Below are 23,025 nucleotides of genomic sequence, written 5' to 3'. Positions count from 1 at the left end.
AGATCACTCCATCAGGGAGTTTGGACTGCACAAAATGGAGAGAACCGCAGAGTTCTAGCATCCTCTTCCTGTTTCCTGGTTGTGGGTGCTTCAAGTTCCTGTATGTGACATCATTGCCGAGATGGACTGGACCCGTGAACTAACGCCGGAGTAAACCCTATATGTGGCTTTTGTTAGAGTATTTGATCACAGTGACAGGAAAAGAAACTAAAATAATTATCAAAATGAAGGTAGGTCCATTCAGTCAAAGATATTCTGGTAACTGTGGCTAGATTCTGGGGTTGGCATTTACTTTGGGAAGATATTTGAGAGGTTACCAGACTTCCTCTTGGACGGTGACACCTGACCTTTCAATTTCCTGCACCTTTCTGAGAATCAGTGGGTCTCTTGCCTTGGTGAGGAAAATCGAAGACCCTTGGCATTATTTGAAAAAAAAATATTTTTACTGAAGATATAAACCATAATGTATGCTTACCCATGAGACCGGAAAAAAATCTCTGGTGGACAGAGTCCAGGGATCGCTCTCTTGTGATACTGAGATGGAACCTAGGGCTTCATACATGCTAGGCTCTCTGTGTGTGTGTGTGTGTGTGTATGTGTGTGTGTGTGTGTGTGTGTGTGTGTGTGCATGTTACTGAATAAATGTAGAGGTCCGAGGTTAACTTGTAGGAATCAATTCTCTCCTTCCATCATGTGGGTATCAGCTGGGGGACTAAGGTCATCATCAGGCTTGGTGGTAAGCACCTTTACAAGTTGAGTCATATTGTTGGCCCACCTTTTCCCTTTTTATTTTGAGATCGGTCTCACTTAGTAGCCCAGTCTATCCTTGAACTCAATTTATAGCCCTGGCAGCCTTTGATCTTGGGAATCTCCTGCCTCAGCCTTTCCAAGTAACCGAGGTTCCAGGCCTGAGCCGTTAGGCCTTGTTTAAGTTATCTTCTATGAAATAACATTTCCCTGCTGCTGTCATTTTTGATAGACCTAAGGAAGTCTGGTATTGAAGCCTCCATTTATAGAGAAGGCCTCCGTGTTCCTTGTGTAATGATTTCTCAATGACATCTCTAAGCTTATCAGTCTATAGCACCCAGTGACACGCCTCTGTGTCTATGTGTATTTAGATATGCGGTGGGTTTCCATGGAAAGGACCAGAAAGGCACTCTTGGAATTTAGGAGAAATTCTTTAGATTCTCTTGATAAGTAATTTAGAATAAGAATCCAGACATCCCCTGAAGTCCAACTGTATTTGAAAAAAGCTAGTGCAATTGTTTTTCATTGTTTCCTCAATGTGTTATGATATTTTCCCAGACTCTGTGTCTTTAAAAGGCATAAGGTAATTTGATATTTGTGCTCAGAGGAAATCCTTCATATTTCTTAGAAACAAATTTGTTACGATTCCAGATTGGGTATGGGAAGAGATTTCTCAGAACTTTACTCACAGTACAAACAGCTTGCAGAGCTGCCAACAAGACGGAGTAGCAGGACCGTGTTATTTGCTTGTGTACTTTGTGGGATCTAAATGCTCTCCTTGAGACCCTGACGTGATACAAACATGAGCAGACCCAAGATTTAGAAGTCTCCATAGGACAGGCTTGGGATGTGAGCGTGTGTGTGTGTGTGTGTGTGTGTGTGTGTGTGTGTGTGTGTCTCAGAACATCTGACCACTCAGATGATAATGCACTACAGCTTGTCCAGTCTCTTGAGCGTTTTAAACTGCAAATAGAGACATGGTTCCCTTTCCCATGTCCTGTCATCCTGTATCTAATCCCCAAATGCAAATCCAAAATTAGTCCTAGTCAAGCGATGTCATTCTTGACTTCTGGTTTAATTTCGGGTCTGATCCATCCGTGAAAGGGGACCCATAATACCATGGGGGAAAGTATCTGATAGGCTCCTGAAGACATGGGGTCAAGTCTTCATCCCTTCATTACTAACTTTGGCAAGATACTTAAGCTAACTGAGCCTCGGTTTCCTGATTTCTAAAACAGGATTAACACCATCTGCTCTACTGGGTTGTTCTGGGGACTGACTGAACTTAAAGAGCCGTTTTCATGATTATCATTCGGTATCACAGCCACGGGAGCAGTCGGACTCTGTAATCCTGAGTCCACTCATGATTGTATCGTTTCATGTTCTCAAGGGGAGCATTTCGGTCCCACAAAGTACCCGAGCAAATAGACAGCACATTCTTGGCTACTCAGGCCAATTGGCAGCACTGCAGGCTGTTTCCAACGGTTGGAGTCACGCTGAGCGGTGATACGGGCTATGTTTGTATATGGCTTCTGTCACCCTCCACTTTATATTGAGTTTCAAGAGATAACAAGGAATTCAAAGATAAGTTTACTCTACAAAGAGGGCTTTGAGGAATGGATGCTGTTACTTACTTCTGCATTCGTTAGGAGCCCCTGTTCTGCCGTCCGCTGCCTCCCAGGGCCGGTCATTGTACAATGGTGCACAGTGCTGGCAGTGGCTGCCTGCTGTGTTGTGCTTACACATACACCTCCCGTGGACCTACAGACAACATTAAGTAAAGGCCGTGAGCAAAGGAGTAAGGCTGAGGGAGAAAGAAACCCTCCCTTCAACTTCTTCATACCCATTTATCTGTAAGGCACTAATTCACTTTTTTGAAGAAGTTAGCTAGCATGGGGGAAAAATTCTTTTAGTCTGTCTTGTGATTAACTCAAAGGAAGAAACAATACTTTTCCTTGACTATAGAATATATGGCTCCAGTGAGAAATTCTGCAGTATTGGCTAAGTATTTAAGTTAATTTTAATATCCTTAAATAAAAACATGCCTAGCACAAAATAATGCATTGTTACTGTAGAAAATTTAGAAACTTGTAATCTTTAAAAAAATTGATATCAACATTTGAAAAAATATATTCCTAGTGCCTTCAATGCAATGAAAGACCTTTTCTGCATAATATATTGGGAATATGTAATATGTAGCTAAGTGCTAGAGTGTGTACCCTTGGGTTCAATCCTTAGTACTCTATCAAAAAAAAAAAAGGAATATCTATGTACCTTTTAAAATATCCTTGTGTATAATCGAGTCTCTTGTAGGATAAGCAGTTTATTTGTGCAATCCCATACTTTCTTATTATAAAAGTATAAACTATTGATATATCTAGTGCTACCATGAATATCCCTATAACTAAGTATTTGTATAACTCTTTATTTCTCTTAAATATATTTCCTAGAAGTATAATTAATCAAAGGGCCAAAATATACTGCTCAGATTTGAATATACTTTGTCATAATTAGTGGGCTTTTCTTTTGACCCCACAACTGAATTCATGAGGTTTATCTACAACAGTGTGTTTCACAGAGAGGAATGCTTTAGCAAAATTGTTAAGAAAATAGTTGGTTTTATTCCATTGATAACATTAAAAAACTCTTTGGATTCTCAAGTGCTACCTAGGAAGAATTACCATGGAGCCCAGTAACAAAACGCATCTCTGGAAACTGATACAGGGACCGGATATGCGACTTTGTGAAATGACTCTGAATGGGGTTTATAAATATGAATCTGCAAGTTTTTCTTGAAAAACAGTAGTTAAAGTAATTCAGCATAAAAGGGGATAAATCAGCCGGGCATGGTAGCGCATGCCTTTAATCCCAGCACTCAGGAGGCAGAGGCAGGCAGATTTCTGAGTTCGAGGCCAGCCTGGTCTACAGAGTGAGTTCCAGGACAGCCAGGGCTATACAGAGAAACCCTGTCTCAAAACAACAACAACAACAACAACAAAGGGTGCTAAATCATGCCAATCGGTCAGTGAACGTTTAGTGATGAGCTTGATGATCACTCTGCTACACTGAGTTTGCTCCCCAAAGCGGCACCTTTCTATTTATTTATTTTTACTTCTGTGTGTGTGTGACTGTATGCCACATGTGTGTGGGTGCTTCCAGGGGCCAGAAGAGGGAGTTGGATCCCTAGAGCTGAAGTTACAGGCTACTGTGAGCTTCCTGACCTTGGTGCTGGGGACTGAACTAGGGTCCTCTGGGAAAGCTGAAAGCACTTTTAAGTGAAGAACATCTCTCTGGCCACAGTATTCCTTTTCTTTAAGAAAGGATGAGGAGTTGGTTGTTGCTGGAGAGATGGCTCAGTCGAAACACCCATATACATTAAAAAAAAACGGATCTGAGTTTAGGGCTCATCTGGCTCTTCAAGACGACCCAAGTTCAATTCCCAGCCACCATATGAGGGAGCTCACAGCTGCCTGTAAGTAACTCCAGCTCCAGGGGAATCCAATTCCTCTGGCCTTTGCAGGTACTTGCACTCTTGTGTGTGCACACAGCCATAATTAAAAATAAAAATAATTTTTATAAAGGACAGGATATGGGATGGTTGGAGCGAAGAGCTTTATGCAGGAAAATGCAACAGCAAGCAAGGCAGTGCTCAAGCAGGAGAAGGGAAATGTTGGAGTTCAAAGGCTTAGAATTAAGCGTAGGTTTGACGGCTGTGGAGGGCACTATGAAAGGCACAGGGTTGGGGCTGGTGAGATGGCTCAGTGGGTAAGAGCACCCGACTGCTCTTCCAAAGGTTTGAAGTTCAAATCCCAGCAACCACATGGTGGCTCACAACCATCTGTAACAAGATCTGATGCCCTCTTCCGGAGTGTCTGAGGACAGCTACAGTGTACTTACATATAATAAATAAATAAATCTTTAAAAAAAAAAAAAAAAAAAAAGAAAGAAAGGCACAGGGCCTGATGGGATGAACTTCTAACAGGCTGAAGAAAGGAGGCTTCCCAGGCCGTGGAAACAAAGAAGAAAGAAGATGTAGGGGAAACTGGGGGCAGGTGTGGTCCTTGAGGCTGAGTCTGAAAGGTCACACAGGATTTTCATCATGGATGGAAGACAAGATGATGAGACTTGTAAAGAGATGGGCAAAGAACAGCTCATAAATAAACCAGAGTATGCATTAGAGAGCTACGGTTGGCCTAGAACGAGCATGGCATTCACCAAACGTCAGCTCAGTGAGTCTGGGATTTACCCTGCAGATGATGCGGACACATTAAAGATTTTTAAGCAAAAAGAATTGAGAAGTGTACTAACTACACTTTCTTTTCTTCACATTGAAGAAAACAAACGTCTTTCTGCTTTCTTCCTCTCGTCTAATAAAACACTTTTCTTTCCCTTCCTCTCTTATTGTTTCTTCACCCTTGCCCCAGCTTATGTCTCTCAATATCCAATGACACGTCTTAGATTTTAATTTTAAACAGAAATTATTTTTTTTGTTCCTTGTTTGTATCTTCTCCATTTTTTTTTAAGCATCCATTTATCAAGGGTTATACGAAGGTGATATTGAATGGTACTATTGCTTTTCATTACAGGAATTCAACTATTGCCAAGAATTCAGTTTATCAAGTTTAATCTTGGAAGGTCCAAAGCCTACATATGAATTCTCTCAACTCATAGGTTATTCTGTCTCACCAATTCCACACCTCAGGAGGTCCTAGACATTTGGGGAGGGGTAACCCCATCAAACACCCGAGTGTATCACAGGATAATATTGACAGGTCTGTTTCATCATGAGCATTCCTTCCTTCCCATCTGCCAAGAGCTGAGAAGCACCTCCCAGGGTCTGAAGATGCTAGGCCAGCACATTTTTCTGCACATAGAAAAAAAATTCAAGGAGCTGTCATTTTGAGAATTACCCAAAATAGCTGTAAATCATTACCCAGACAGTTTGAGACCAAAAATCCTTCCTCAGCGATAACGACTATTGCTGTTCAAGCTTGAAGGATCGCCCACTATTTGATGCTTGTGAAAAATGTGCAAGGAAAACCAGGTCTTCCTCAGAGGACAAACAGAAGAAAAGAAACCTCAGTAATTAAACATAACTCCTATTTGGTCCATAAACACGAACTAGGTAGAGAGTAAGAAAATGGAGTTATGCTAGGAAGATTGCATCTAACAGTGGTGTCTGGTGTCTAACTGGAAAACAAGAAATGAGTCTTGACCACAATCTACAACTTCTAATTACCCAGGAGGTATTTGAATATTGTAGGGGTTTCAGAAACCCCTCTGGTAATGCTAAGGACACGTTTTCTCTTTCAATGACCAAAGTCTTTTTTTCCTTTTTGAGACAGAGTTTCTTTGTGTAGCCCTAGATGATCTGGAACTCATGCTGTAGACCAGGCTGGCCTCGAACTCAGATAGCATCTACCTCTGCTTCCCGAGTGCTGGGATTGAAGGTGTACACTACCAGTGCCTGGCCAGTTTTTCTATTTACATGCAAGTCTTTTTACCACTAATATTGACCTGTTTTCTACTAGTTTTTAGCGCATTCCTCACAGGAAGGTACTTGTGCAAACTTAAAACAAGCCATTGGAGGATTTACTGGACCAGTGGGCTCATTATGTTTGAGCTGTGCGATTTTGCTACCGTAATTGTATATTAAACCCAGAAATGTGGCCAGGTGGCAGCGGCATGTGCCTTTAATCCCAATATTTGGGAGGCAGAGGCAGGAGGATCTCTGTGAATTGGAGGCCAGCCTGGACTACAGAGTGAGTTCTAGGATAGCCAAGGCTACACAAAGAAACCCTGTCTCAAAAAAAAAAAAAAAACAAAAAACAAAAAAACCAAAAACAAACAGACAAACAAACAAAAAAACAGAAAAAAGAAAGAAAGAAACCCTAAGCCACCCGCAACAAACAAAACAAAACAAAGAAAAGGAAAATATCTCCTCTTCATATTTGAAGCTGTACACATAAGGATTTAGGTGAGGCCAAAACTGAGCCATGAATGCCTTTCAGATCCATTCTCAGAGCACAGACCTAGGATAATAAGGTTTCTTTTTATTGGTTCCTTTTGGCTTTAAGAAGTCATGTATCACATGATGGAGGACACTGGGTATGGTATGAGGTGGTGGGAATCTGATCACAGACAGTATCAGGTACATGCAATTGAACAGCCACTTATTTATATGTAGATTTTGATATGTAGATTCAAAAAAGGGTTGATTTTATTTTTAACTATGTATCTGTGTGTCCATACCTGTGAGTGCTGTTATCTGCAGACTCTAGAAGAGGGCACCACATCCCAAGAAGCTGGGGTTACAGGCAGTTGTGAACCTCCAAATGAGTGTTGGGAACCAAATATGGGCTGTCTGCTAGAGCAGAATATGCTATTAGCCACTGAGCCATCTCTGCAGCTCCAAGATGTTATAGAATATTTAAATATTAGAAGGAGAACTGTCTTCAATAACCTATAAATACTCTAGGGTCCTTAAAAGAAAGTAATGTGCTATCAAAGCCTGCTTCTTCACACTCTGGATGTCGTTCAACTGTTGACAGCCAGACACAAGCTGCAATTCTTTCTGAGCTATCAGAAGATTCGGCCATCCTCTCACCAATGTCGGAAACTCCTGGCGTGAAACACCGAAGAGCCATGAGCTTATTTCTTACTTCTTGCTCTATGTAGCACAGATAAAGAAATGAATGAACAGTCATAGTCTCTGAAGGTGGAGCTCCACCTGTCTGTTGCCTGTGACTTGCAGTAAGTCCTGGTCACTGTTATTTCTGTCTTTGGTTTCTCTCTCTGCTTCCTTCCTATGGCTCAGGGACAGCTTGAGCCATTTTAGACTCTGGGTTGTTCTAATTATCACCCCCACAATAGCCATGCACTTTGTTGTCTGGTGATGACATTCTCCATGGACCTTCACCATATCAAGAGGGCTAATGTACCTAGGGACTCATGCTCAGTTCCTTGGGGAATGTTTGACAAAATTGGCTTCCCACTATGTTCTGAGAAAAAAGAGACGTATAACCACTTTTGTTCAAATTCTACAGAGAACAATAGTGTAAGTCAATGGGAAATGTGTTTTACCATTTCATAGTAATAAATCCTTAATTTCAAAATTAAAGTAATTTTCTTGTCCTTTGTATATATATATATATGTGTGTGTTTATAAACATACATACATATATATGCATGATTTTATCATCACCGTTCAGCTTTGAATACGGGTAGAACATGAATATTGTTTCATACTGTCATTAAAACTTAAAAAAAAAGTGTGAAAAGAAAAGATTCTGTGAGCCAAGAGGAATGCATGCTTAATGGTAGCTGCTGCCGTCTAATGGAACCTCTGTTTAATGCTAACAAATTACCTAGAAAGAGGAAAGATGCCGTGTGGCCTCTGAAGACCAAATGGGAAGGGAAACGGAGGAGTTTCTGAGGAGATGGTATATCCCTTTTAGAGAAAAAGGATTAGCTTCTAAAAGAACGAACTTCTCATGCATGGGAAGAGATGAATTCTAAGAACAGGCTGGCCTGCTGAAACCTGTTCTTACGTGGGGCAAAAACATGCACAGCAATGCTACACTACAACCTAGGGATAGAAAACACTGCAAGGAAACGTGTCTTTCCATTAAAATAATAATAATAATAAAATGCGCCCTTTTCAGTTAGAGGACTGCACGTTTTAATTCAACAGAAGTAAGAGTTCTGTGGGGAAGAAGGAAGCTCAGGGTGAGTTTGGTGGAAAAGAAGCTTGAAACATTCTGTCCTAATGGACAAAAGAGGTTGAAGGGAGTCCAATCCATGGCTAGAAACCCAGACAGGAAGAAGGCAAAGGAAACAAACAGCCGTGTGGTTTATTCTCTGGTCTGCACCGGAACACTAGCGAAAACAGCTCGTATCAGAAAGCATGGGCTGTGCGGCTAGGAAAGACAAAAAGAGATCACAACCCCAGGACAAAAGCCGATTCGTATTTAAGACTGTTCTTTCCATCTTGCTTGAACGCTGCAATGTGTCTCGTAGAGATTCAGTCTTCCAGCCCTAGTGATGTGTCAGAGTCCGAAGCTCTTAACATAATTACACCTTAAAGAGTTATTGAAAACCCCATCCGCAGAGATGCTGACTCTCCGCTCCTAATCCTACAAGCACAGACGCAGTCGCTTGGAGGAGGAATGGACTTCCTGGAGGAACAGAAAGGAATGTCTTAAGCGGAGAGGAAAGGAGCCAAAGACAGACTTTGTCTACTTCACTAATTTGCCAAGACCAGTCCTTGACTGACATTTTGGGGAAAAGCATGAATGGAGCTGATGCAAATTTCTGAAGGAAGTGCTAAGCGGTCGCGCTCCTGTGAGAACCGAATACTTATCTCTCTCCGCTAGATTATAAACCCTTGCAGGGAAGAGTGGCTTCAGTTTCTTTGAATTTCCAGTAACTAGAATATAACAGGTTATCAGAAAATATGCACTATTTTTTCCTTGGGTTGATACATGTTGAGCAGAGCATCGGCAACCTTAGCCATTTGTTTAAAACTGCTTAGAAGGCTGAGTTAGCTATTGTGAAGTGGGCATGAGGTCCCTACAGTTATTTGGGAATTCGGCATGACCAAGGTACTTTCTGTAAAGGCTGTGTCGGTACATACTCCAGTCTCTGAGGGACAAACTGCAACATGGCTCTATCATGGGATGACAACAAACACCAGCAATAGTTGTGACTATACTGCACGGCTTTTACAACACGCCATGTGTCATTCTAGGCACCATATGAATATTAATTAACTCGGTTCACACAAAAACCTTATTAGAAGCCAGGGATAATAGGCACTGCCTAGTTTCAGAACTGATTAAACCAAGACCCAGAGGGCTTAAATAACTTGCCCAAAGCCTCAAAAAGCGGTCCAATGACTTGAATTCTAGTAGCCTGACTGCAGAGTTCCCCACCTAACCCCTGAACAGTTCTGTTTGTAAGACCCAGAGGGTGGATGCTGAGGGATCCACATTGCCCAAGCCTGTTCAGAGTGATCCCTAAATGATGTTAGCGTGTCCCAAGCCAGTTTGCCCTTCATGGGCATTCAGGAACTGGTGAGATGGTTCAAAGGATGCTGCCCACCAAGACTGTGACCTGAATCTTATCTCTGAAACCCACATGGTGGAACGAGAGAACCAACTTCTATAAGTTGTCCTCTGAGCACCACATTTGTGCTGTGGCATGCATGTGCCTGTATTTAGGTACGTATATGTGCACACATGTATATACCACACAAACACACACACACACACACACACACACACACACACACACACACACGTGCATAGAGTATTTCAGGACAGAGTTGGCTTGGATTTGTAGTGAAACCAGGAAGTTAAAGATAATGGGACATAGGAGGATTAGCTGTGATTTCCCACACCTGCTACAAATAAGTGTCAAGCAAGTAGGGGTGGAGAAGAGCTTAAGAAACTCCTTGGTTTTGCACACAAAACCTTTCTTCCTGTGCACTTAAAACACTGGCTCCACATGCCTTTAATTCCAGCATTGAGGAGGCAGAGACAGGTGATCCTCTGTGAGTTTGAAGCCAGCTTGGTCTATAGAACTCATTCTAGGTTAGCCAAGACTACAAAGAAACCCTGTCTTGAAAAAGCAAAGCAAAGCAAAAAGCAAAGCAAAGCAAACCAAACCAAACCAAACCAAACCAAACCAAACCAAAACACTGGGTCCTGCTAATGGAGTTTCTAGGCTACTGAAAATGTTAAGAAGTTTCCAGAGACTCCATTCAGAGCAATGGTTAATATAGATAGTCATCACTAGTCACTATGCTGAAAGTAAGTGACCGTTGAGGGTCTGGCTCTCCATGAGTCATTTATGTCATCCCTGTCGGTTCAGGGGATGCTGTGGAAGATGGAGCCGAAAGAATGTGTGTAAGAGCTGGAGTTCGGGAAGGAGGGAGCCCTGTAAAATGCTATGTCCTAGACATGTCGTGGCAGTCATACCCACAGACTTACCCCAGCAGTGACTATTTGCATAGGACCTGCATGAGACTGGACCAACATTCTAGTGTGGATGAGGGGCACATAAGGCCCCACCTGTCCCATAGGAGCCCATAGGCAGTTAAAGGGGGAAGGAAATCAGTGGTGTAGCCACTGGACATTGCCCTCATTTGACTATATGGCCCCTATCCATATTCATGCAACCAACTTAATAGAAAGCAGTGAGTTACAGAAAACAGTTAAGTAAAAAACTATACTCCCCTCCCTGCCCTGTACTCAAGGCAGGTGGGTCTCTGAGTTCAAGGTCAGCTTGGTGTAGAAAGTGAGTTCCAGGACAGCCAGGACTACACAGAGAAACCGTGTCTCAAACAAACAAACAAACAAACAAACAAACAAACAAACACTCCCCCAAAAAACCCACACCAAAGCCCCTAAACAAACTAACGACAACAAAAACAAAACAAAAAACCACCCAAAAGGCAAAAAAATTGTCTATCTGCTTATTCACTTACATGTGTTTGACTGTTTTACCTCCTTGTATGTCTACATAACACATACATACATTGTGGCCACTGCTCTTAACAGCTGAGTTAATCTCTCTAGCTCAAACACATTCAGTTTTTAAAAAGCTAAATGAAAGGACTTAATTAATCTCATTGTTTTAAAATATAGTATTGTGTTTTGTCTGTTTTGTTTTTTTTTTATAAGTGAAAAGAGCGGTGTAAATGTCAGGCTCTTATGTAACGTGCTTCTCTGCTTTGTAGAGAAAAGAATAACTTCCTGGAAGAAAGCAAGCCTCCCCTCTTTGAGGCTGGGGATCAGCAATACTTTTATCGGTAGCTCTGGACTACAGGTCCCAGACAGCCTTCATTTGGGAAAGATCACTCCCTGAAGGATGTTTCTTTGCCTCATTCTCTATATAATTAGCCGGATTCCTTCTGCTGGAAAAAAGTTGTGAAGAAAAACTGTTACATGTGGGAGGGGAAACCCCATTTGCTAAGAATCCTGTCTACCGAAGTCGGCTGGGTTGATTCTGTTATTATCGAGTTGCTTCATATTTCTATAAGTTGTAGAAAACCCATGTTTTCGAATGTTTCTTACCCATAGAAGCACAAATCAGTGGTGTTAGGGAACGAACTGTGTTGAAAGAATGCGAGTGATTATTTTAACTTACTATGTAGCCCAGGCTTGCCTCTATCTCAAAGCAAGCCTCCTGCCTCTGCCTGCTGGTGAGATGATAGATCTGAGCCACTGTGCCCAGCTCACTTCAGCATTCTGTGTGTCTGTATTTGCCTAAATATGTATATTTTTTAAACTTTCATTTGACTTGTTATAATGTCTTACTGGTTCCGAGAAATTTCCATTTTATGTCTGTAAAGTAATTGTTTTGTTTGGTGGCTCTAGCGTTTGAAGACAGGGTCTGGGCATTGCCAGGCTAACACTAGATTAGAGACTCAGGTTGTCTCTGTCTGTCTGTCTGTCTGTCTGTCTGTCTGTCTGTCTGTCTGTCTCTTTGTCTGTCTCTGTTGGTCTGTCTTCTGTCTACTTTTTTACTCTTGTCTCTGTCCATCTGTCTGCCTGCCTGCTTGCCTATCTCTTATTCTGGCTCTCTCTCTCTCTCTCTCTCTCTCTGTCTCCTCTCTCCATCTTCTCTTCTCCCACCCCACTCCTTCATTCTTTCCTCTTTTTTCCCCCAAGGATCCTTGAAACCAGACATGGTGGCTTGTACCTGTAGTCTCGGCTACTTGGGAGGCTGAGGCTGAGGCTGAGGCAGGAGGACTGAATCAATAAAACTATTCAAGAACAGCCTGGGACGTATTGTGAGATTCTATCTCCGAAGAATAAGAATAAGAATAAGAATAAGAGTAAGAATAAGAATAAGAAAAAGAATAAGAATAAGCTGTTCAGCTGAGTGTGTTGTGCACAACCTGAAACCCCAGCATTCTGGGAGGTTGAGGTGAGGAGGCCACAAGTTCTAGGTCAGCCTGGCTGTGTAGAAAGCGCTGGGTCTGCCAGGGCTACATAGTATAGACCCAGCCTAAGAAAGAAAGAAAGAAAGAAAGAAAGAAAGAAAGAAAGAAAGAAAGAAAGAAAGAAAGAAAGAAAGAAAGAAAGAAAGAAAGAAAGAAAGAAAGAGAGAACAAGAGGGAAATAGTATAGACCCAGCCTAATAAATAAATAAATAAATAAATAAATAAATAACAAAAGGGAAAAAATAACCTTAAGAATTTATTTCTAAAGATAGAATTTTCAACATGTTTTATAAAGATAAATGAGTTTTCAATGTCTTATATTTTATAAAACCAAGCCTGATAGCTTCCTCAGTTCAGTATCACCAGGCACTTGATTTTCCTTCTTGCTATAAAAAATGCAAATAATACCATTGAACTAGAAAGTGTAGTGCCTAGAAGGCTTGTGAAAAGGACCTTTAGATAAGACCATGTGACTGCTGATTTAGGAGGAACCCCCCCCCCCACTTCCTTCGTTGCTGAGAACTGTTGATTATTTGTTTTTTGCTTCCAGTGGATTAAAAAATATTTCTGAGTACTAAGTTAAAAATGATTCTGTCTACAGACAAGCTATTTGACTAAGTCATACAAGTGAATTGGGCAGGTGTGTACACACCATCTGGCTTTAGATCTGCATTCAGGCAATGGTGACAGAGTATCTCCTGTCCTTCTTGTATTGGCACTTGTTACAATGTATCTGAAGCTTCATTGCTTCTGGATACGATGTTGGCCCCATACCAGGGGTTCTCAACCTTCCAATGCTGTGACCCTGTAATACTCCTCATGTTGTGGTGACCCCCAACCATAAAATTATTTTCATGGTGATCTCATAACTGTGACTTTGCTACTGTGATGAATCGTGATGTAAATATTTTTGGAGGTAGATGTTTGCCAAGTTGGCCTTGACCCAACCGACAGGTTGAGAACCACTGAATACCTTCCTGAACTACCACGATTTCTTCAACTGCAAATTAAAAAAAAAAAAAAGATGATTTTTAAAAGGTGGATAGATATTGCTACATTTTTACTGCACTCTCCTATAAGGCTCTACTAGAAAGCCCCTCAACAGACAGCTAATTGTACAAACCTTTCAAGCCAAACTCTTGCCTTGTCACCAAGCTCACTCAGTCCTGGGGACAGCAGCTAGTGGCCACTCCGCTCCCTCTATATGCTTGTCTAGATCTGTTAGGTGTTTTCGTTTGACATCACACTTACCTGTTTCTATTTTTCCCAGCGACTCAGTGACAGAGCCCCCAAGAGCCCCCCAAATACCAGAAGTTCCAACTCAAAACAGCGATGCCATCAACGAGATTTAAAAAAAAAAATCCTTCTCACAAATACTTAAAAGTAGCTGCTTATGATGTAATCTCTTTGAGGAAAGAAAAGGAAGGCCTCAATTTCAGTTTCTTAATACCCATTTAACTTTCACAATCTCAGGAGGGAATAGCTACGGAGGAATGAACAACATGCCTCGTCCCGTGTGCTGCTGAGTCTCCCCGGCTCAGGCAAGAACTCAGAGCGCGAGAGTGGAAAATGAATAGAACTCATTTTGTAAGCGATTTCTGTGTGAGGCGCGGTTTGACGTGAGCCTGAAGGAAGGTTTTGTAGGGTTTGCTCAATGTCTTTTAGGATTTAGATGAGTTTTTATAATGAGTTGGAGGCCAGGTAAATTGTATGAGAACGTGGCGGGTTATCAGGGACTTTTCACTCAACGACGCTTGTTCAGTGTGCGCGAGTAGCTCCTTGTAAAGGAGAATTTGCTGTAGACTACTTTGCATCGGCTCACAGCCCCTCCCCCCTCTCAATTCATTCTCATTCACATTAACCACTGTTTTCCTTCTTTCCTGACAGCTCTGTCTGTCTGTCACTCAGTACTCTATACAGTGCGGAGGGTGTTACAAAAGTTGACTTGTTTAAGAAAAATGAGCCTCAGATTGGAGCTCAAGAAGCTAGTTGCTAGGGCATGTTTCCTTCCATAGTTTCTGTCGTTGAATTACTTAATTCAGAGGCTTCTCTTCCTACTAGAAAACGGCCTGTCTCTGAGTTTCGTAAAAGGCAATCTGCATTTTTTTTTTTAAAGCACGCGTATATGAAAGATTAAGGTAGAACAATTCGCTGATTGGTTTGCTTGGGGCTCTGACAGAACCATAAAAAAAATTCTGAGATCATCTGAAGGTGACCAGAAACAGCAGCCACAGGTTGCAAAAGCACCAGTTTTCTTCACCGACACTGCTTTTGAAAACAGCCAGTTTTGAGACTAAGACTAGCAAATCCACTCAGTGTGCAAAGCCCCTCGAGGAACATCCATCCCCCTTTGCCTTATGGGTTTGTTTGAGGGTGGCTTTCGGAACAACTCTGATCTCTTCTGGAGGTAACATCCTCCAAAACATTGTCACTTCCATCACTTTTAAGGTACAGCACAGTGGTTTGTCAGTTTAGTTGAGATGTTGTACAAACACTAACTCGAGTGGAGAGCTTTTCATCGCTCTAGAAAGAACATGATGAAGCGGGTACCCTCCCCCCATTTTCCTGAGCAATGGCCAATTGATTTTGCCTTTATGGATTTTTTTCCTTTGTACATTTCATATAGAAAGGAAAAAACTATAACATGGGCTTTTGTGGCTGGTTTCTTGTGCTTAGTTTAATGTTTACAGGATCTAGCTTCGTTGAAGCATATATTAGAACTTCGATCCTTTTCATGGCTGGCTAATATTCCATTTCACGGATATGCTGTATTTTGTTTATGTGTTCATCAGTTGATGGGTATTGGGGTCATAGCAACTCACAAATACTGCTACCTTGAACACGCATGTTCAAGATTTTATGGGAAGGTTTTATATTGTCAATCCATTTGAATGTCTAGGGAAGGGCAGAATTTGGGGATCATACATACAATAACTGTCTGAGGACATGTGGAATTGTTTTCCTCAGCAGCCATGAAATTTTGTCATTTTGCATTTCCCAGCACTGCATGCACTCCAGGTCCTTACCCACATCTGTGCCCCAGAATAATAATAACCACAACATATGTATGTATGTGTGTGTGGGTGTGTCGTATATGTATATATGTCATATGTGTGTATATATATCATATGTGTATATATATGTGTCATATATATATGTATATATATGTGTGTCATATATATGTGTGTCATATATATATGTATATATATGTGTGTGTGTATATATATATATATATATATATGTATATATACATATGACATCGTCAAGGCTAGCCATTATAGTTAATATTAACATTATTCTCTTAAATGAATCTCTTAATTTTCAAATGCCATTAATTCTGTCATATATTGATTCAGAATTATTGTTGTTGTTTTGGGGGTTTTGTTGTTGTTTTTTTGTTTGCTTGTTTGTTTTGTTTTTGTTTTTTTGCAACAGAGTCTCACTAATTCTGGCTGCCCTAAAACTAACCGCATAGACCAGGCTGGCCTTGAACTCACAAAGACTCGTTTGTTCTGCCTCCTGAGTGCTGAGATTAAAGGCATCCACCACCACACTGCACTTCATTCAGAATTTTTTTTTAACATACTATATACTATAGAGTATGAGTGGCCAAGCTTTTGCTATGAAAGCAGATATTTTAGCAGATAGGGGGAGCAGGATGTGGAAACGATTAGCTACAACGCAGTGAGGTAAAGGGCATAGTGATAACAGTAATAATGGTAAATAATGTCCCACTCGAACAGGCTGTGGGAAACTGGAAGAATTACTGGAAATTTGTGTAAAGGCTCTAATAACCCAACTATCTGACAAAGGGTGCAATTCTTAATTTTTGCACATTATCAGAAGTAGGTAGAAAGCTGCACACTTTAATAAAAGGTCTGCTTCTGGGACATTCTGAGCTCACAGTGAGCATCATTCCACGCCTGGCAGTGCTGCCTTTAGAGATGAGAATATTTCTTATGAATGTCACAATTGTTAGTATTGTACGTAAAACATTCAATAGTGAAACAGATACAGTCACTAACCGTATCTCAGACCCTGCTTAACTTCAGGGATACACACCATTGGGAGCGTTTACACAGTATAGCCATGTAATCACATCCTATTGCTAGCACGTGAGCTCTGTTAAAGCTAGTAGTTTACTTTGTTTTTGAAAGCACAATTTCTGGGGAGGAGTGGTGGCTTATGCCAGTATTCCCGACTCTTTGAGAAGCTGAAGCAAGATCACTTTAGCCCAAAGTTTAAGGCTAGATCTTGTCACCCCCAAAATTCTATAATCACAGAGCTTTTTGTTTGTTTATTAGACAGAGAAGCTAAAATGATATCAGAATTCTATACTACTTACATCATTATTATTTGCTTTAACATATACTACAGCCTATATCCTTACCCGTGCTTTATTTTATTGCATTATATATTTATACTGCTAAGCTGTAGCCGGGCGGTGATGGCGCACACCTTTAATTCCAGCACTTGGGAGGCAGAGGTAGGCGGATTTCTGAGTTCGAGGCCAGCCTGGTTTACCGAGTGAGTTCTAGGACAGCGTAACTCAGCTGCAGTCTCAGTTACATTATAGAAGTATAATGAATGTCAAAATTAACACACTCTGTAATTTAAAATGGGTGTGTTGTTAGGAGGCCGAAGTGGGAGGATTGTGAGTTTGGGGTCAATTGTATAGTGAGTTCTGGGCCAGCCTGGGCTACACAGCAAACCCCAGTTTCACAAGTGAAATTTAAAAAAAAAAAGACTTTTAATTTTCTCTACCTTCTATAGTTATAAAATAAAATAAGTGTGTTTGTATATGTGTGTGATCATGTGTGTGCACATGTATGAATGTATGCTCATATATGTATGAGTATTTGTGTGCATGTGTATGTGTCACTATACATGTGTTGTGTGTGTGTGCTCACATGTGTGAGTGTGTATGGGTGTACACGTGTATGTATCTTTGTTTAGTTTATGTGTCTGGTCAATAAAAATTCTCTTTGAAAGTGGGAGTAAGAACTTACATTGCAGCTTATCTTCTGGATGAAGTTAATAGAGTGGGAGACCAGGCCTTGCAGGCATGGGCACAATTCCAGGTTCTTAGCTATCTACAATATGGACTGCAGAATGCCATGCTGGAAGGGTTCATGAGAAAATTTCCAAAATGAGATATGCTTTACCTATTAGGGGATACTTTAAAGAAAGGAAATGACAGAGTTGCCTTGTTCCTTCTCTAGTCTTAGAAGTTTAAACTGTTAGAGACTTGTTTTATATCTCTCCAGCTCCGATTTTTTACCCCCAATATACACGCTCCACTTTCTTCAAATCGTGCTCATGAAAAGGCGAAGGAGCATTTCGGAGACTCTGTCCACCTCACGTCTCCACGGGCTTTATAGTTCACCCTTAGAGGCAGCAGCTATGACGTCAGCGTTCGAGCTTTCGGGCACTTTTATCCTCTTACCTTACCTCACTGTGAAATAACTAAAGGCCTATAAGTAAACACTTTAAGTATTCTATGAGAACTCTTGCAAGAAACCCCACAAGGAATTCTTTTGTGAGTGCGGATCAGTGTTTAACGCCTCTGAGTTTGAAGACTTCGTAATCAGTCATCACTTGGAGTGGCTACTGGGTGTTAAGGGACTGCCGGTGAAGCTGTCTCATAAGGCAAGGGTGCTGAAACAAGAAAGTTAAGACCTCCCCACCCTCTCAGGAGAAGGGGCTGGGGGACGGGGGCAGGGACTCTGTGAGGGGGAGATGAGGGGGCAGCCACTGGGATGTAAAAGAGAGAGAAGGGGGAAGCGGGAGGGGGAGAGGGAGACAGGGAGACAGGGAGACAGGGAGACAGGGAACAGTTTCACACTAGCTGGGCAAAATGGGAAAGCTTTCTGTATCCTCAATGTTAGGAATACATCTCAATCATTCATGCTGGTGACAGGATTACCTATTCATCCAGATCTTTGGGTGACAAATGAAACAAGTGGGTGGCTCTAGCTTTTTGTCAGCAGCAGCAAAAAAAAAAAAAAAAAAAAAAAAAAAAAAAAAACCACCACCACCAACAACAAAAAAATGACTTAGAACCACAGATGGAAGGAAAGGCTATTAGAGCCAGAAAACCCTTCTCCTAATGAACTGAGAGGTAGCCATGACCCTAACTTCTAAAAGACAGCCAGGCGTAAATTATTTACTTTGTAGATTATCCAAAGTTACCACTTACATTCTTCCTCTGTGTCTTTCTAAATTTCCTTTCCTTTGGACTATTTCCCTGGTTAATGAATGAATGAATGAATGAATGAATGGAAAAGAAAGATCAATGCTAATTTAGGGTTCCATGTTTAAATGTAGATAGCATGGATAGACTTCCTATTCCTATAAGAATCCTTTCAACAAAACTTTTTTTTTTTTTAAATTTGGCTCACGTGGTGGTGCAAACTTTTAATCCCAGCACCTGGGAGGCAAAGGCAGAGCTTTGTGAGTTTGAGGCCAGTCTGGTATATATGGCAAGGTCCAAGTCAGTCAGGAGACAGGAAACAGTATAAAGAACCCGAGTCTGAATATCTGCTCTGTGATTATGACTTCAGGAAGGAAAGCCCTCTTCCACATTTGGACCTCCGCCTTCAGAACAGACATAAATCTACGTCGAGCATCACGTGCGATGCGCATGGGGAGAGCATCACAGAGCACTTAACCTCTTGGTTCTGTTGTGTCCTCACTTCCAACTTTGCTAGGTTTATTCTGCAGTGCATTGTCCTAATCCATCTCTTGACCATGTCTTCATCCCTGTTTCCCTCTCAGCCTCCCTCCCTTCTGTGCTCTGCTCTTAGCCAGCTAACCCTAGCTGGATGCTTGGCTTTCCTAGACTAACAGGAAGAGGATGAGCCTTGGAGATTGATTGGCAGGTGTGTTGAGTGTGGCTGCCCCCCTTACTAGCTTTTGGGAAGGGAATAAACGTCTCCACATTTTGGTTTCTCTTCTTGAAAGAAATGAGAAGGACACATTGTACAGCTGCTGTGAAGGTTAAACTCAGTAGCTTGCCCAGCTTGCTACACTACAGTATTTAATAAGTGGTAAACGTTAGTCTTTGTAGTTCATGGTAGGTTTTTTTTTTCTATGCTAAGATCTAAAACAAACTTACAGATGTTCACTTCCAAATATGGCTATGTATCTTACTGTAAAATAAAAAAAGATTAAAAAAAATCTCAACTCAGTTATCTCATTTAATAACATTACTGTTTTAAACTTTCTGTTCTTTTCCATAAGACCTTAAAGACTAAAAGGTTTTCGGATAATATACATACATATATATATATATATATGTATGTATATATATATATATCAGAAAACTATATATATGGCATAACATAACATATATCTCGCATAACATATTTTACAGACAACATTTTCTTTTTATACATTTTTTCCTCTTAATTTTGTGTGTATGAGTGTTTTGCCTACACGTATCACATATGTATGTGAACCACATGTGTGACTGGGGCCTGAAGAGACCAGATGGGGTATTGGATCCCTTGGGACTAGAGTCATAGACTGTTGTAAGCAGCAATGTAGGTGCTGGGAAGAGAACCCACCCAGGTTTCTGTGTAACAGCCAGTGCTTATATTCAATTAAAAGAGAGAGAAAGAGAGAGAGAGAGAGAGAGAGAGAGAGAGAGAGAGAGAGAGAGAGAGAGAGAAGTGTATTGAAATAAAACCTCGTGAATGATTCTCAAACATACCTCCACAGACCCAGTGAAGTGCATGGTTCCCCAAATATCAGCGTTCACTCTTAAATTTAGAATAAATCAGTCAAAATACTGACCCTCTTTTAAAACGAGTTTCTCATTATGAAGTTTAAATCCACCCTAACAAGCATAGCTCATGGCACTTTAAAAAATTCTCCATGGTTCTCAAAGGTTTCTGGTTTTATCCAGTGGATTGGATATTTCAGTTAAAAAAAAAAAAAAAGAAGTTCCACGTTCCTTTTTATTACCATCCATCATCCAACAGCTGTAAAACCACCAGCTGCTAGAAGAAACAGGAACCAAATCAGCCGTCCACAGCTGCGACAAGAAGAAACCTTCGGAAAACGTCACCTAATTTCTGGGCTCTCAGCAGGATAGAGCCAAAGTACAGTTTCCCGTGCCACAAAACCCCTGGCCTTGTAAACATGTCAAGTAGCACATACGCTTAGATTTATTTTCGTCCTCACTGGGAAGAAGTGTTGTGGGAAAAACAGCAGAGGTGGCTGAGATCCTGTGATGCGCTAAGAACAGCGAAGAAAGTGTTTACCCTAGTGAGGACACAGCTGGCTATTTCGGTTTGCATTCATTTTCCTGAGACCGCATTTCCGCACGTAGCTCAGCCTGACCTCAAACTTGGAATCCTCCTGCCTCAGCCTCCCGAGGGCTGGGGTCACAGACATTTAACACCAAGCTTGAAACCATCATACTTTTTAATCCTCCCAGAAGCTATGAAAGCAGATCTTATCCTTACTGTATATGAGAGACTCGATATCGTATTTACCAAGTCACTCGGTTATAGAGACCGAGTGACTTGGTAAATACGGTATTGAGTCATACTTGTGTCTGGTTGGTTGGTGCTCTGCAAGACGAGGCTCGTGACTAGTTGCTGCAATGCTCTGCCTTCCAGAGAAAGGAACTGTTGAGGGAAATGCAGTGGATGAAGGCTAGATGGAGCGGATCCAGGAAGTGGGAGGAGGTGGATGGCGTGGATGGAGAAGTGGGGGGAGGAGGTTGGGGTGATTCCGGGAAGTGGGAGCGTGTGGATGGAGTGGTTCCAGGGAGTGGGGGGAGGTGGATGGGGTGGATCCGGGAAGTGGGGGGGGTGGATTGGGTGAATCCGGGAAGTGGGGGGAGGTGGATAGAGAGGATCCCGGAAGTGGAGTGAGGTAGATGGAGTGGATCCAGGAAGTGGGAGGAGGCGGTATTCTTTTTGAAAGTCACTTGGAGCTGCCTATTGGAATATTTCTACTAAAGCCTTATAGTCTTACACAGTTTAGACATAGAACATGTATCATTTTCATTAACTTGTCCAATCCACTCCCATCATCCATTAAGAATTCTAGCCAAGGGGCTGGAGAGATGGCTCAGTGGCAGAGAAGCATCTGCTGCACTTGTGGAAGACTGGGGTTTGAGTCCCAGCATCCACGTGGTGTTTCACAACCATCCGGAGAGCCAGTCAGGGGATCCAACAGGCATCCATGTGATGCACATTTCTGCATGCAGGCAAAGCACTCATGCACATAAAATAAAATAAACCTAATTAAAAAAAAACTTAATAAAAGGAACTCTAGCCTAGAAAATCTGACTTTGTTATAGTGACTCATTCTAGGCACAGAAATTGTTCTACGTGAATTAGCTTAGTCTTTAAGCCAGTGGCCTTAGACCTCAGCAAATATCCAAAACACCTGAAAGTCTTTTCCTCTTAACAGACGCTAGGGTCCTGTCTGCAGGGTTTCTGGTTCAGTTGGTCAGAGATAAGAGTCTAAGGATTTGCATTGCCTACAAGCCACTCCAATGGAGAAAAAACAATGTGCTGAAGAAAGACACTTAGTTTCAAGGATTTATTTATTTTTATAGTATGTGCACTGGTGTTTTGGCTGCATGTAAGTCTGTGTTGGGGTGTCAGACCCCTGAAACTGAAGTTACAGACACTTGTGAGCTGCCATGTAGGTGCTGGGTCCTCTGGAAGAACAGCCAGTGGTCTTAACTGCTGAGCCATCTCTCCAGTCCCGAGACTCACACTTTTATGAACAATAAGGTGACCTCTAAAGGAATAGCATTTCACCTGGCCGTGGTGGTGCACGCCTTTCTTCCAAGTGCTTGGGAGGCAGAGGCAGGTGGATCTCTGAGTTCAGGCCGGAGGCCATTCCAAACTCATAAGTTATTAATCCAGTTGTTTTAAGTCACATTTGTATAATAAGTGGTGTTGACACACACACACCCATGGAGAGACAATTAGCCTGTGGCTGTGTGTCGCCAAGGTCAAGGGTTTTTCTTCCATTATAATGTGCCTTTTGCTCAACTAAGCAATTTAAGAATGAGAACTCAGCAAATCAAAGGAGACAACCGTTTCCAGACTTAGGACTTGTATGTGTGTGGTGTACATGTTCATGTGTGTACAAGCATGTGGCGGTCAGAGATCAACAGTGGGTGTCTTCCCCAGTTGCTCTCTAGCTTATTTATTTATTTATTTATTTATTTATTTATTTATTTATTTATTTATTTATTTATTTATTTTTGAGGCAGAGTCTCTAACCAAACCTGGAGCTCAGCAATTCTCTGGGTTGCCTGGCCAGTGAGGTCCGGGACCCGCCTGTCTCTACTCCTC

The 23,025-nt window shown here is 41.6% G+C and overlaps 1 protein-coding gene across 1 annotated transcript in view; it reads right to left on the bottom strand.

The window, feature by feature from the left end:
* Ntn4 (netrin 4) overlaps positions 1–23,025 on the bottom strand; it is a 104,924-nt gene that overhangs the window by 36,187 nt on the left and 45,712 nt on the right. The window contains exon 4 of the mRNA NM_021320.3: positions 2,382–2,508. Within this exon, the coding sequence (NP_067295.2) occupies positions 2,382–2,508 (127 nt within the window). The remainder of the gene's footprint in view (positions 1–2,381; positions 2,509–23,025) is intronic.

Source organism: Mus musculus, chromosome 10, assembly GCF_000001635.26.
Source record: "Mus musculus strain C57BL/6J chromosome 10, GRCm38.p6 C57BL/6J".
NCBI classification, from domain to species: Eukaryota; Metazoa; Chordata; class Mammalia; order Rodentia; family Muridae; genus Mus; species Mus musculus.
The sequence above is the reverse complement of the archived record's forward strand: the minus strand, read 5'-3'. Positions and strand labels throughout refer to the sequence as shown.